The sequence below is a fragment of the Pelecanus crispus genome, chromosome 7 (assembly GCF_030463565.1).
Source record: "Pelecanus crispus isolate bPelCri1 chromosome 7, bPelCri1.pri, whole genome shotgun sequence".
In the NCBI taxonomy this organism is placed as follows: Eukaryota; Metazoa; Chordata; class Aves; order Pelecaniformes; family Pelecanidae; genus Pelecanus; species Pelecanus crispus.
This window is the reverse complement of record NC_134649.1, coordinates 35,220,090-35,236,812: the sequence shown is the minus strand read 5'-3', so window position 1 is coordinate 35,236,812 and position 16,723 is coordinate 35,220,090. Positions and strand designations below refer to the sequence as shown.

Genomic DNA, 16,723 nt, shown 5'->3' with positions numbered 1-16,723 from the left:
AGATAAGGAAAAAACATATACTACCCAAACACATAATCTTATTTGCAACTTCAGTAATATTACTTGACATGTACACATGTAAGTAGGCAGCACATTACATGTATGTAGGGAAAACATTAGAATAGATTTGAGACTGAGGAGGGATCAGGTTGAGCAGAGGGTGTCTCTTTGGGTGATAGTTGCTGACAAGAATGCAAATAAAAATATTTCCTGTGGTCACGTAATCTACGAACAACCTCCTCTTTCCCCTCACCATCTACCAGTCATTCCAATACTACTCATGTCCCAGACGCTTGGGCATTGGCTGGTCATTATCATGATTTTCTGTCCCCCGTGGGACTACGTGATTCCTAAGACAACAGATGTGCTTTCTGGGATCACTGCTACAAGCCTGGTAAAGGGCACTGCTAGAATAAATGAACAGCTGCTGCTTTCACTGCTTGGTTAACAGATGCACTGCAATGAGGTAAATGAGGTCAGAGACTGGCGTAATTATTCTACCTGTTCTGTTAGCCATGTGCCAGCTACACTGAGAGCCTAGTTCAGCAAAGCGCTTCATAACTATGTAATTTTAAGCCAATTCTTAAATACTTCAAACGTATGATTTTTTTTTCTTGAAGTTCAACACAGCAGCTTTCTTCCCCAAACAATCCCAACCCTCAAAAAAGATTAACCAATGATCAACCTAAATTTCTGCCTCACTGATTAAAATGTTTGCAGCCTGATACCCATTTCAGACAAGTATTTATTGCTGCATATGAAAAATTTAGCACATTTCCTAAACAGTAACTCATTATACTCTTCATATTGCAACAAAAGTTTCAACTAAACATCCTAACTGAAAAAAGCTTCAATGTCAAAACTGTGAACAGTGTGAAACAGATTGCATCATGCATTGGAAGCAAACTGTAGTTCTCTGTTTAAAATAAAAATAAACATAGTGAAAAACAGTGGATATTAGTATACGGTGTTGGTCAAATGCTTCTTTTTTACAGATTGTGCCAAAGGGCATAAGAGTATGCTAAAACAAATGAACACATAATGATGATGTAATCATGATTACAAATACAGAAAGAAACATCTGAATAACAAATATGTATGATGACAATAACATATACAGGAAAGCATTCAGGTTGCCAAAATATCTTCAGAAATGTGTAGTGTATGCGTGTCTGCATGCATGTATGTATATGCATATACGATTTGTTCAGAGAATAATTACTGGAATTCAAATGTGCTAGCAAGTCATTTTCTTCATAGTCTTATCAGTGTGTGCTGGTTTTGGCTGGGATAGAGTTAATTTTCTTCATAGTAGCTAGTATGGGGCTGGTTTGGATTTGTGCTGGAAAGAGCATTGATAATACAGAGATGTTTTAGTTACTGCTGAGCAGTGCTTACACAGAGTCAAGGCCTTTTCTGCTCCTCACACCACCCCAACCCACCAGCGAGTAGGCTGGGGATGCACAAGAAGCTGGGAGGGGACACAGCCAGGACAGCTGACCCCAACTCACCAAAGGGATATTCCACACCATATGACATCATGCTCAGCATATAAAGCTGGGGGAAGAAAGAAGGGGGAGACGTTTGGACTGATGGCATTTGTCTTCCCAAGTAACTGTTATGCGTGATAGAGTTCTGCTTTCCTGGAGATGGCTGAACACCTGCCTGCTGAATGAATTCCTTGTTTTGCTTTGCTTGCACACGCAGCTTTTGCTTTACTTATTAAACTGTCTTTACCTCAACCCATGAGTTTTCTCACTTTTGTGGTTCTCCCCGCATCCCACCAGAGGGGAGTGAGCGAGTGGCTGTGTGGTGCTTAGTTGCCAGCTGGGGTTAAACCATGACACAGTGCTCTCTATATTCCCTGTTCAACATGAACCAAATGCCCATATACATAATTTAGTAAAAATTTTTAATCAATGTGAAGAACCCCAAAGTAGATCAAAAAGGATCTTTTCCATTTTAAAAGATGTATTTAAAACTCTAAGTTCATAACTAACATGTTGATGGCATAGGGTATTACAGAATCATAGAATCGTTTAGGTTGGAAAAGACCTTTAAGATCATCCAGTCCAACCATTAACCTAACATTACCAAGTCCACACTAAACCAATCAAGGGTAGACTAGACTAAACCATGTCCCGAAGTGCCACATCTACCTGTTTTTTGAGCACTTCCAGGAATGCTGACTCTACCACCTCTCTGGGCAGCCTGTTCCAATACTTGACCACTCTTTCCATGAAGAAATTTTTCCTAATTTCCAACCTAAACCTCCCTTGACACAGCTTGAGGCCATTTCCTCTTGTCCTATCGCTAACTACATGGGAGAAGAGACCAACACCCAACCTCACTACAACCTCCTTTCAGGTAGCTGTAGAGAGCGATAAGGTCTCCCCTCAGCCTCCTCTTCTCTAGGCTAAACAACCCCAGTTCCCTCAGCTGCTCCTCATAAGGCCTGTGCTCCAGACTCTTCACCAGCTTTGTTGCCCTTCTCTGAACACGCTCCAGCACCTCAATGTCTTTCTTGTATTGAGGGGCCCAAAACTGAACACAGTATTCCAGGTGCGGCCTCACCAGTGCCGAGTACAAGGGAACAATCACCTCCCTGCTCCTGCTGGCCACACTATTCCTGATACAAGCCAGGATGTTGTTGGCCTTCTTGGCCACCTGGGCACACTGCTGGCTCATGTTCAATAAATCATAGAATCATAGAATGCTTTAGGTTGGAAGGGACCTTGAGAGATCATCGAGCCCAACACCCCTGCAGTAAGCAGGGATTGAACCTGTGAACTCGGTGTTATTAGCACCATGCTCTAACCAACTGAGATATTGTTGTGCAATAAAGTAAATAAATTAATAGTACTAACACTTTCATGAAAGCAGCTCAGACATTTTCTTCTATTTCCAAATTAAATATTGCAACACAGTATAGATTTCATATTGCAATAAGACTTCATAATAATGAAAGCAAAGCCATATGAGAATGTATTTTTCTGACCTATCCTTAAGCCTAAAGAGATACATTTGCAAAAGTCTACAAAATGTATTAACAGTATTCAAAAATATGAATTACTAGCAACAAAACATAAGTTCTAACATATGATACTGATGCATGAAAGTGGGATTCAAACTGAATCGCAGGGCTTTTGTTCAAAATTGGAATCCAGAATCTCTTACATGAGCTAGACAGGAGGTTTTTAATCCACTCCTCTGCACAAGCAAGATCAGCTGTCCCACCAGTTCCTAGGTGAGCAGGCAGCTATATAAAAATAAGCACCAGCCCTCCCAGCACACACTCCACTAGCAGTCTAGCAAATGAAGAGCATCCCGCTGTTCGCAAGTCAACATTATGCACTGCATAGTGCTGAAATGGTCATAATGGTGCTCCTTCTTGCCAAATGACAGAATATCCAATTCTGGTTTTGTGAGAGACTTTTTTGATGTATGACACTGCTACTAATAACTGTTAGCTGTTACGGTTGTGTAAGCACTGAATAAGCCTCACGTGTTTACAGTGGTGATTCAAGACAAATTGGTTTTCCTGAGGGGCTCAGGAGGAAGATATCAATGCTGTTCCTTTAAGCCCTATTTCAGCAAAGAACTTGGATTTTACTTAACTTGAAGCATAAGATCAGTCCTATAGGGACTGCATTAAACATTTGCACAGAAGAAGAGGAAAGTGAACTCTCCATTATTTTCTCGACATTTTGGCAGCACTTGAATGGTAAAAAAAAATTAAATAAAAAATGTGAATTAAAACCTTCATAACTACTACCATAACAATGTGATCATGCCTCTAAGTCATCCAGTGCTGTGCTGGTCATCCAAATGGTTCCTGAGCTGACAAATCAGATAATTTTTATACAGTCAAGCCAGATTGAAACTTGTCTGATATTTCCACTTAAGAACTTACTCATTTATTCAGAATTTATTTCCAATTTATTTATCTCTCATTGTCTTAAGTCATATATGTCCATGTCCCAGAATGGACTGAGCACATCTTGTGTCTCACAATCACTACTCTCTTTTTTTCAATTTAAAAGAAACCACTTTTATGACCACACAAGATCTTGCATGTCATGTGAAACTTTTTAAAAACAAAAGGTTACAAAACCCAAAGTAATTATATAGGTTTTAGTAGTGTTTTTAATTTTTTTACTGCTATACCAGATATATATATATTTACTTATATATACTTGCCTCTAAAAATTTCTAAAAATAAAACGAACATGAAAACCAATTAGGTTCATAAAAGAAGAATTGGTTAAAGGAAGGGATATTAAACGACAGAGTAAATTAAAAAAAAAAATAGAAAATAGCCTATTGCCAAAATATATGTTGCTCTGAGGTGGTTCATTTCTGGAGTTGGTCACTGATGCAGTCCTTGAGGATGCTGAGCAGTCCTGTAAATTGCTGAACCCATTAAACACTAATTTCCACAGGCACCAAAAATATTCAAAACACAGTAACTTCCTGGATTATATGTGAATGGGTGGTTACTGGATCAGAAGAATCAGCCTCAGGGCACCATATACATTATTACAAAATGTTTAAAAAAAGGAAAAGGAACAACAAAATAAAGAGATTACATTTATTTCCAGAATTTAATACTGAAATCAAGGTGGTATGTAACTAGAAAGTCCAACCCACTCTCTTGAAAAAAATGGGTCAGATATAAACATGTTATATACTAGAACTTGCTGGCCTTTGGAATTAGTCTAAATGTATATTGCTAGACTATCAGAATGATGCGAGTTGTTTCCACAGCATGAGGCAATTATATATGCAAACCTGTAAGAACGTTTAGTTCATCTTGAGTACATTATTTTAGGTATTCACATTCTTTCAAGTCGTCTTTTACATTGATCAATTAAGATGGCTGTACTCGTGCAGTGACAACTGCAACAAGGTGTGATTTTACATTAGTGCTAGCAATTTACACAGTTTCAGATCACCCCTCAAACACGGCTGAGTTTCCTGAGTTTAAGAAGTTTCTATAGTGGGAATTTTCACAGATGCCATTTCAATTGTGCTTGGAATCCCATTGAAAACAAAGTCTTGTTAGCATCGTAGCAGAGCTGTAGATTTCCCAGGATCACTGACAGTGTTAGATAAAAAGTACAGGTGGAATGGGACAATTCAGAATGTGGAAAAAAATATTAAGAAAAAGAATCTAAAATACTGAATTTGGATTACAGAAGTTTACACAAAACTAAAGAAGTAGGAATACTTCATTAGAATCAAAACAATAAAAGTAATAAAAATCTAAGAAATTTCCCTGGACACTCTGCAGTATTCACTGTTTCATGTTGAAAACGGGAAATCAAGCCCAGAAATATCTTGAAACTGTAGTACATTAATGACTTGCACAAACAAACCACAAAAAAAAGTGGAAAAGACCAGAAACAGACAATACTTAGTACACAAAGAGTCTGCTGTGCAGTACTAGAAGACATCAAAGATGAGCCTTTTTTCTCTAGTGAGTAGAGCATGAAAAACTAAGTAGTTACAGTGCTAGTTCTTGACTGTGGTGTGTACTTTTCCTTAAGATCACTACTTGATCTCCAGAATATTTTCAAGACAGCTGTGTGAATTACTAAAATGACAGTGTTCTTCACAGCTGAAAGCTCAGCAGTGATCGGTTACAAGTAATGCTGTCAAATTTAACACTGTCTATACAGTGTTAAATACGGGGTTAAATACAGGGACATCTTTTATGGTCACAGAAGTACATTTGAGCTATTTTCTGATCGCTTCACAATCGAGTACATTTTGCAGTTATTAGGGAAAGCTATTCTAAATGATTGGTCTTTTACACTCCTCAGATAGTATACTTATCTACACCAGTACTACTGTGAATGGAAATAGTGGGTGAATGGTAAATACTTGAGCTGAAAGTCTAAATCCAAACTTTTCTGGTAAAAAAAAAAAAACCAAAACCAAACAAACAAAAAAAAAAACCCCAACCCAAAACCAAATTAGAGACAGCTTTTAAAAATCTGCTCCATGAACTGTAATTATACTTTGAGAAACGTCTCAATGGGACAGTGCAGTTCTGTGCTGACTGACCCTCCCTGTCAGCTCAGGTTCCTTCAGTTCACAGATAGAAAGATCCATCGCCCGCTGAGAACCGAGCAAAATCAGTCTGAAATTTAAGGGTCAGGCTAAGGTCCTTCTGCTCCCACATTATCACATCACTCCTCCATTTTTCTGTCCAGTAATGCAGTCATGAGATTCTCATAGTTTAACATACAATCAGGAAAGAATTTTAAGGTGAATCAGCCTTAAAACTATTTTGATTGTGTTCACTCTTTGAGATGGTGGTGTAGAATTTGCAGCTTTATAAAGAAATTTGAAGTCTTTAATGAGGGCTAATAGACTCTGTATGCTTGAAGATATTCTGCCATCTTAAAATAATACATTTGTTTTCTATATTTGGTTGAAATGCATTTGTAATAGATATTACTATGCTTACCAAATAGACTAGAACCAAAAATTTAAAAACTATGTACATCACTGTTTCTGAACAGCAGCTACTGCCACTAATTGATGTTGTCTATGCCAATGCTAATATGCTCTGAAGGAAGACCTGTATGGACACAGTATCCTTTGGCAGCAGCCTTATCCACTCATTTCTGCCCTACCATGGCCCACACTTTTGCCAATACTTTGTGCTCAGCATCTCATCCAGCCAACTGTGAAGTCCTCAAACTCTTGTGGAAGCACAGATCACATAGCTATGGGGGTAAGAAGGGCTGTGGGCAGAGGCTGCTTAAGCTCACAGAGATGACAAAAGAAATCCTCATCAAACCATGGCCTCAATCAAGAGCAGCCTGACAAATCCATGCTCCTAGTAGGTGGTCTGCTGATCTGAACAATGCACTGAAAGACAAAAACTGTTTTTGTCACAGATGTTACTTGTGACAAATGATTTTGTGACAGATGTTACTTGAGAATAATGCATATTCTTCTTTTTTTTCCCCTCATCCTGGAATGCCTGGAACAGATCACAGTTTTTGCAAATACAATTTCTATTCCATGTTCCTGGGCAACTTTATTATCATGGTATTCACAGTTCCAAAATCAAGGTACTGTCTAAATGGAGTAAAGGGTATTGTTTCTGCTATTGACTATCCTAAGAACTGGGTTCCTGGCATGAACCACTTTGGAAAATAAGTTTTAAAATGTGTTTTCTCTGAAAAACTGTTTCAATTAAATGGCAATGATAGCCACGGGATGGATTTGCTTCCCCAAAATACAACAGAGATATCGCAACTTAAATATACACCACTGAAGAGTATTTATTACAATTTAGAAGTATTTTGAAAGATGATGCATATTAAATATCCCTACTGAAAAGAAACCATTTGAGTAAGCAATAAAATCCACGGGGGCAAAAAAAGATGTCTAGCAAGTAGCTTTCTGAAACAAATTTAAGAGAAAAAGAACGTTATTAGCAGGCTCATAAACTGTGACTGCTGTAGAAAAACATGCAAGCTAAATATCTTCAAAGAATACCAAGCAACTATTTATATCTACAGTTTTCTCTGATGAATCTGTTCTTTGATACAGTGAAAATATAGGAATGTTGGGCATCTCCTGCATCATGGGTATTTCTGGATAACTCAGTTCTCAGAATGATAAAAGAGGTAAGATCTTCAGCAGGTGGAATACGCTGACTTCACCTACTGAGTCTGTGTGCTCCCTGAGCATTTTCAGTGGCTGAGTTGGATCCAAGTCCCACCTTCTTCAGTCTCCCTTTTTGAGGTCTGAATTAGCATTAAAAGGGAAGAGGCACTTTCCTCTGAAATTTTATTTTGACTAGTTAAACAAAGAAACATGTAAGTATGGGAAGCACCTGCACATTTACTAGAGAACCGGTATGTATTTTGTTATCTTTCATTTATCATTTTTGTGATACAGCTTTCCTTGTTAAAACCAGAAAGTCAGATAGAAAACAGGCAAAAATCAGTATTTCCCTACTTTTTTCTTGGAAAGGGATCTTTCTGTTGTCCAAAGACCTATACGTGTAATGGCCATCAGACAAAATTTTGGTGAAAAGATGGAATTTTCCAAGTACTTAAAGAGTAATTCAAATTTCAAAACAATTACTGCAGGATGGGAAAAGCAAAAGGAATAGAAAAGAACAAACATTCTGTTTTCTACAGCATGGAAAGCCTTACTTGCTCTGTATACCCTTCTTCTGCTACCTCATGAGATATGAATGCTAACATTGCTCTAAAAACCAAACTTCCCACAGGAAAAAAAATCATTATTTGTTAAACTGAGCCACTGAAACAACTTACAGAAGCTTGAATTATCTTGGTCAAGTTACCTACAAAAATCACTGGGCTTCAAGTAAAATAGTAACAGAGGCTTAATTCCTTTTTCATACATAAAATGTTTTAAATATTTTCTGCACATATATAGAAAAATATAATTCTCATTGTCTCACTATGCTGTGTGCATATGCAATTATACGGGTATATAGGTTCATAATAACAGCTTGTACAGACATCTATATCAATGTTTTGGTCTTTGATTCCAGGATAAAACATACTTTTCTAAAAAAGGATTTGGGGGGATAAAGTTTACATTTTCTGTATTTCTTGATGACAGCAATTACTTTTTAGTGCATGAACAGTTGCTACTTACATTAACTTCTGTTATAGCAATATCAACGACGCTACCAACAACAATTAAGGCATCAAAAGTGTTCCATGCATCAGTGAAATAGTGCTGTTAGGACAAGCATTCAGCAGAAAGAGAGCAAGAGAAAAACACAAACAGAAAAAGAGAAGAAAAGGACAGTGTTATAACACAGAAACACTCTAGGCTTCTCTGATGTACCACTATACAGTCTAATCTTTCCCTTTCATAGCTAAAAAAAATTGGTAGAAAAAAAAGGCTATTTATTTCCCATATCAACATAATTGACCTATGACTGGTCTGTACTCAAACTTTAGAAACATCAGATCAAAATCTGTGACTTGTCCAGATGATGGAAATAGTGGGGAGACAGAGAAAGAGAAATAGGGACCGGGGAAAGTAAGCTGGGGTATACTCACATCAGCTTCACTGAGAACGACGTCTACTATGCTGCCAATAACGATGAGGGAGTCAAACGTATTCCAGGCATCACTAAAATAGCCCTGAACAGAGCAGGCAGGGTGCAAACGTTTGTGATTACACATGAAATGTCAAATATTTGCATACTTCTGTTTAGTTTTGCATAAACAGAAATTAGTTAAACAAAACCTGTGGTCTAATGAGAAAACAAAACAAAACAAACAATATTGCCTACTGAAGGAAAAGCAACATATATGTGCGTGTGTGTATATATATACTTTATATATATACATGTACAGACACACACACAGACACACACACGCACACACACACGCAGTACACATGCATAATACACCATCGTATAAGCACAATGTTGGCAAGCAAGCCATCATCCAAAACTGGTTTTGGACTTCTAGCAAGGCTGAAAAACTCTAAGATATATACCCTAACAAGCACGACAAAATCCCTTTAATAATATTTCTACGAGACCAAGCCAATTGAAACCTCCTTAACATTAATGACTTTATGATAGTCCCATCTAAGTGACTGGTAAAAATATTCAAAGGGTCAAAGCTCATCACTAGTTAATCATGCACAATTATTAACATGGAACTGTGCATAAATATTAAAGAACTGACTTAATCTTCCATTAATAAACTAGGTTTAATATAGGAACTCACACTACGTTTGCAGTCAGGGCCTGATTCTGTAACCAGTGAAGTCAGTGCTAGGAACCATAGCAACTTGAACAATTTCTTAATGCTTCTAATGTAGCCAGTCCAACATCTGAAAACCCATTTTCATAAACTGCTTAGTCATCCTTCTGATATTTTATGGCTTTAAATATATTTCGTATGTGTATGTTTCTGGCAAACTGCTGCAAATGGTTATAAAGTGCTATCATATAATCAACTGTCCATTGGCATCAAAACTGCATGTTTGAGCAAGAAGTTATTTCAGAAGAAACCTTGAGGTAAGTTCCAGGATCAATCCATCACTGGGAACGAATCAAGATGTTGAAGGCAACTCTATGGAGACAAGATATGTAGGTTTTCTGCGATATGTGGATTTTGCCTAGTTATTACAGAAATCCAGAATTGCAAAAATTATTGAACTTGCCCTTTTTCTCTTTCAGATATGTTAATTTATCAGCCAACCATGACTAAGCCATGTGCATTACATGACAAAGGCTGAAATGTACATTTTGTACACGTACATTCTGCTTTCCCAGTAATTAATTTAAAAATACTAACTTGTCAGCCACTACTGAAGCTCTAAAAAAATTAATTTAGTAAAAAGTTTAAAATGACAAGCGTGCTAATCCAACCTTATGTCTACTTACACTTATTATTACACTGTTTACTATAAGATAATGTTTCAGCTGAGTAGTTTAAGTTGTTACATGTGTTGTTAGCACAGAAAAGCAAAATCAGCTACAAAATTTTTTAGAACTGGACAATATTTTTCTCAAGATTTTAAACTGTTAGAATTTCTAGTAACTTCACAGTTTAAAGGTTACACTCAAGTGCATTACTATTTGACAAAAAGCTAATTTCATGTGGAAATTTGCTCTTGGAGACTATGAGAGAGCTGTTACAGAAGACAACAGCTCTACAGCATATTCTAGTAGAGTAAGCACTGAGCAGAGTCAGGAAAGCCTCATTATGTTTCTAATGCTCTTCTCTTTTAGCTCTTTTAAAACACAAAGTACTATAATCATTCCCTTGTTTAAGGAAGGGGCTGTAAGAGGAAAACAGATCAGAGTACGATTATCACTACAGCCCTTTGTGCCACACGCTTTGGTTCTTTGGGATTAATCATCAATTCCAGTCTTGGGGAAAAAGCCAATGTTCATGGATTTGGCCTCCTGAACAAATGCATCCATATCTGAGAGCTCCTGCACAATTCCCAATTGCTCCTTCCTTACTCATCCCACTTCACAAGAACAAGCCATTCCAAAGTTTCTAGTAAACATCATGCTGAACCACCTCAATGATACTGAAATTTATAATCCTAAAGAACTAAAGAAGGGGAGCTACTTTTACAATGTTCTTCCTGACCATTCATATTCCTTATTTCTCTTATTTAAAAGAAGTATCTTTCTTGATTTTAAAATAGCAATATTTATATTTATATACATAAAATAAGAGACTATTGGCAAACAGCAAACAGATAATCAGCACAATCCTGAGGTGTGCTATCCACCTTTCTCTACAACAGGAACCAAAAAAGGTCCTCCAAATAAAGGTTAGTTTCAGCTATAGAAAAAGTGACTTTAGTAGACATGCTACAATATAAGGCACTGAAATAACAAATTCACATTTTGATTCAATACAGCTAAAAAACTTTACACATTTATTTTATGAAACCTTTTCCATCAGTATAGACAAATATTGTTCAAAGTAGTATGTAAAGCAAAAGCATACAAATAAACAAAAAAACTAAGAGAAAATAAAGATGGTTTTGGAAAAGGGAGGAATGGACAAGTCACAGCAAATAAACATCATGCAAATAAGTTGTTTTCACCACTGCAATGACCCAAGATCAATTCACTTACTAGCCATCTTTCCTTTTTTCTTACAAAAATCTGATGTAAAACGACATGGAAAATCATTACAAGTTTAAGTAACAGCTAGCTATCATGAACCTGTACATACGGTATGTGTTGATGTATTATTTTAGATTTCATAGCTGTATTTTGGTTTGTACTGTACTAAACCATGCTACGTAACAGATTTTAGCAAATGTGGAGAACAATGTGAAGAAAAAATGCCTGGTCTTTTAACTTAAATTATGAAAAATTTGTTCATTGAGAAATGCTGAAGGATAAAATCACAAATCTTGGGGAATAAGTAGGCATAGAGAAATAACACAAAATATGTTTCTGTAGGTCTACCACAAATATTTTAGTCCTTTTAGTGCTCTGTTGAAAAGTTTAGGGCCTCATTCTGCAAAGTACTGTGTGTTCCAATCTCCCAGTCAAGAAGTGTGCCAGACACTCAGCATCACCTTTAATATCTATCACTTATCCAAGTTCTATATATTTCAGAGCTGGAAGGCAGTCTGCAGTACACTGGTTTTAAACAACACAATATCATAGTAAGAGTATCAATAATTTATAGTAGCCTTAATTTTGCACAACCAGCGAAACCAAAAGATCACAGTTTTCACAGGATTTTTGTCAACATATTAAGGGGACACTGTCAAGCAGATGAGATAAAAACTAACATTTTTATCTATTCTTATGTTTACAGAGTGAGTAATGGACTTTTTATTTGACACTGAGCATCTTTGAAATAATTTTTAAAATGCACAAAATTAATAAACAAAACTGTCCATTCTTCCAGACTAGACTAAGAAACCCACCAGTGATGCAAACGTAGAGGAAATAAATCAGTCTTTCCTCAAGGACCCTAAAGCAAAACATTAAGTTGGGTTTCAGATTGTTCCTACTATTATTAAATCTTAATATGAGTTAAAGCAATTTGTTGTTTTAAGCATGTGTCTAGTTTAAAATTTAGATTACTAAAAGACATTCACATTCTGCTTAAGACTGCTAGCTGATTTGCAATTATTAATGAACTATGTAATGTATGTTGCCAATAGGTGTTGTGTTAAAGAGTATCTGACAATTTAAAAAGTTACAATCTTCAAAGAATAACAGGAACAACCTTAAAGATATTTAACTCCCTTCCCTTCCTGCTAATTAATCGCTGCCAAAAGTCTGATTAATATCATGGCATTTTAACCTTGTCCTGCTAATTAACAAGTTTAACGTGTTCTGCATCTATAGTGGAATGAAATTTGGGAAACGAGGGCCTTTCACTGACAGTGTCTGCCCTTCAAACTCTCAGGGTTCAGATCCAGGGATGTCTCACAGTAAAAGCATCCATCAGATAGAAAGCATGTTGCAACAGAGTTAAAACTCAAATTGTACAAAGTCTTAGAGACCAGTATTAAGACATTGCATTTGATAACGAGCAGGAAGTCCATAATACAAATGGAGCACTGTGATTTATACACTCATGAGCAGACCACTATATTTTGCATTAGCTGTGATTTCTGACTACAGTCACAAGTGCATGGAGAACCATACAAGGATTCACAATCTTTTTTCAAAGAGCAGATGATAAAATGCAGCAAAGTCTTCCGAAACTTCAGTGTGAAACAAGGATATAGAACAGGAAATACAAATCAGGAAACACAATCAGCATACTCATGACACTCTGGTCCACATATCTGAGCTATCTCCTCTGGGGCCTCATATTGTGTTATTTTTAATGTGAAATCCTTAGCATTTAAATAAGATAGGTGACACAAAAATACAAATAAATTCATTAGAGATGTACAGTGGACTGGACAGTGCAAAGCGAGACTACGGGAGACTGGGTAAGCACTCACCCAGAACTCCACACTTCACATCTTAACACCAGACCTCAAGTGATGTATAGTTCGTTTACTTCTGCAGGCAAATGCAAGCTAGCTTTAAATCAACTAGCTCCACAGCCGAGCTCACGACTAAATGCAAGCTGAATAAATAGTTCTGAAAAGCTGGGAAGTAGTTATACATTCCTCCATGCTGAGCTCTGGGCAGCCATGACTGTTGCTCTAAATATCAGAGCTAGCTTGTTTAAAGCAAGAGTAAGATCGCCCACACAGTCTACAGTCATCCAGTTCGCTACTTAACACCAAGAAAGGGCACAGTTCACAGCCAATTACAGATGCAGATATCCTGATTGCTTTAAAAGAAGGGCAATGGAAAATGAGAAATACCAGCCTTAGATGGTGAAATCAGTAAACTTCAAATGGCATGCCTGGCTTTTCTCAAATTCTATATACAATGAGTGGCCACGCTTTACTTACTTATGTAGATATAAGCCCAGAATAAATATCGATTTCATTGTACTGAGAACAAAATTTAGTTTAGCTTTTCATTATTAACTTTTGCACTGTCATGAATGGGGTATGAGAAGTGAACAAAAATACTGGATTAACTGTCATAGTCTGATTTTAATTTTTTTTTAAATTAGTAATTATAGTTATCAGTTTCTCTTGCAAATCTACTTTTGAAAATGTGTCTGCATTATGCATTTTGACAGTGTCCCTTTAAGGCAAGGAATCAACTGCTCACTGTGGGCCTCTACCAAATAGTGTGTATGCATAACTGAAAACATAAAACTCTAAAAATTCTATTGAATATGGAAATTATTTATGTGTATGTTTGTAATACTTGGCTATATTTTATAAAATAAAGAAACAATTTTGCATTTTAGATTAGGAAATATAACATAACAGACAGGTCTTTATTGAAGATTAACTTAGTGTAAAGTTACGAATGTTGTACCATGAATAGAAGTGGTAATACTTGTAACAGGAAATTATTTATCTGATTTACAAAGAGACATTTTCATTACCTCAGAATATTCCAGATCTCATCAAACACCTTGTAATATTTTTTCTGATATCTGCATTTCATTTCTTGGAGTTACATATATGCATATTATCAGATTAACATTTTTATTATGATTTCACTGATAGATAAATGTGGGAAACGTAGGTTCTTTGTGTTCTTCGAATAATACATAGCTAGTGTGAAACTTACGTTATACTTAATTCCTGTGATGATGACCTAATTAAATCATATCTAAAACTTACCTTGGGTTTGAATGCAATCAGTTTCAAAACCATTTCAACAGTGAACACTCCTGTGAAAACCATATTCATAATGTCCATTGCATCATTAAAGAGCTTAGACTGTCCATAGTGCTGTGAATGAAAAATACAGTACTTTTAAAAGTAAAGGCTTTAAAATATTAAGCAAAAGTAAGGCAGCCTAAGACAAAGTTGGGAAAAATGCAGCACAGGAAAATATTTTCTAGTAGTATTTATGATGCATACCTATATACATACAAGACTAGCTGAATATCTCTGTCAAGAATGGAGTTCTTTAAATCTATTCTGTTTAGGCACTAAGTGGAACAAAACTATTATTCCTCTACATCCTAAGGCAATCTCCAGAGAGATGGTTTTAAGAAGAAAACTATTCCCTCAAAAAAGGAGTATTAGACAACAGCAATTTCCCAAGTTTTATATGCTAGGTTTTAAAATTACATAATCTTGTGCCACACCTGCTTAGAAAGCCTGCAGTATGTTAGTCACAGAATAACATATATTGTGTAGGAGTGATACTTTTAAGAGGATACAGTGCATGCAAGTTTACTGAAAAAAGTAGAATGGTTTTGTAAACTGGATTTGAACCATTCTTTTTCTTATCAAAATCTGAAGTACTAGGAGAAAGAAAGTGACAACTTGGAATAGTAGGTAAGAGAAGTAGCTGGTGAAGAACTGCATATATAATGTAGAAAAATCAGAATAAAAAAAATATATATACACACAAAAAACCCACACATGCAAAAATACACACAGGTATACACAGATATACAGCTAATATATGAGTGTGAGGTTTGCATTATCACACAAAACTAGAGTTGTTCCATATGTTAAGTTTTTAAACTTCTGAAGAAGATATAGACAGAGAGGATAGAAATATCACAGAATGCTTTGTGTTGGAAGGGACCTTTAAAGATCATCCAGTCCAATCCAACCAAATATGGAGTAGTGCATATACAAAATGAACACAGAACAAGAACAGAAACTATACAGAGGTGAAGTAATGCTTAAAGGCACTGCATAAAAGAATTTATTAGATAAAAGAATCTAAGGGGTTGAGAGAAACGTTTGCTAACAAAATTAGATTTTTATGGTCTCTTCAGATTTTCTCGCACATGGAATATCTTGGGAACACACACATATAATATAAATTAAATTACACTGCAGGTACAAAATAAAGCTCAAAGAGCTTGATTACGTTAGGAAGAACTTTATCAACATCAAACTGTTTTACACAATTTTACTTTAGAGAACTGATGAACAGATTAGAACACGTCACAGAGGAGTACTACAATCAGAGGTGGGTTTTTTTAAATTTCACTTCATAAAAAAAAATACAGGTTGCCATAAATGAAATGCATTATATCACCCATTCCTTCCCTGCAATTTATGCCAACAGCTTCAAAAGAGTTTCTGGTTTTCCTACCTGCATAGCCAAGCACAGCGTGTTCAGCATGATGAGGACAAACATGATGTATTCAAATCCAGTAGAATTCACCACATACCAGAACTTGTACTGGTAAGGATTTTTTGGAATATATCTACGAAGAGGACGTGCCTTCAAGGCATATTCTACACACTGACGCTGTAAAAGCAAATACATCAAAAATTGTCAGGCTATACCTAACAGTTAATCAACTAATAATATAATTAATAAGTGCAAATGGTTAAATGTAAGTCTTAAAAACAGGCAGTCTATCTACTTGATACAGGAGGTTTTATTATTAAGTGTTAATAAAGTAGTCAAGTAGCTTACTGATCCTTACTTGGTTATTTACAACTGTACCTAATCATATACACTACTCAGCCACATACAAAGGATCAAATCATGCTCATGGAAATCCTGAAGTGTTTCACCTTTATACAGTGTAGTAGTATACAGTAGTATACAGCAGACGATATGTATGTCTATGTATAGTATATAACATAACTATTAATAGCATGACTACTAATTCATCTATAAGTCATGCTTTGTCATTACTAA

General features: G+C 36.0%; 1 protein-coding gene across 1 annotated transcript in view; it reads right to left on the bottom strand.

Annotated features, from left to right (window-relative positions):
- The window catches only part of CACNA1D (calcium voltage-gated channel subunit alpha1 D), a 208,701-nt gene that overhangs the window by 45,382 nt on the left and 146,596 nt on the right, over positions 1-16,723 (bottom strand). Inside the window, exons 28-31 of the mRNA XM_075713577.1 lie at positions 16,166-16,324; positions 14,725-14,835; positions 9,069-9,152; positions 8,656-8,739 (exon numbers count right to left, since the gene is read on the bottom strand). Of these exons, the coding sequence (XP_075569692.1) occupies positions 8,656-8,739; positions 9,069-9,152; positions 14,725-14,835; positions 16,166-16,324 (438 nt within the window). The remainder of the gene's footprint in view (positions 1-8,655; positions 8,740-9,068; positions 9,153-14,724; positions 14,836-16,165; positions 16,325-16,723) is intronic.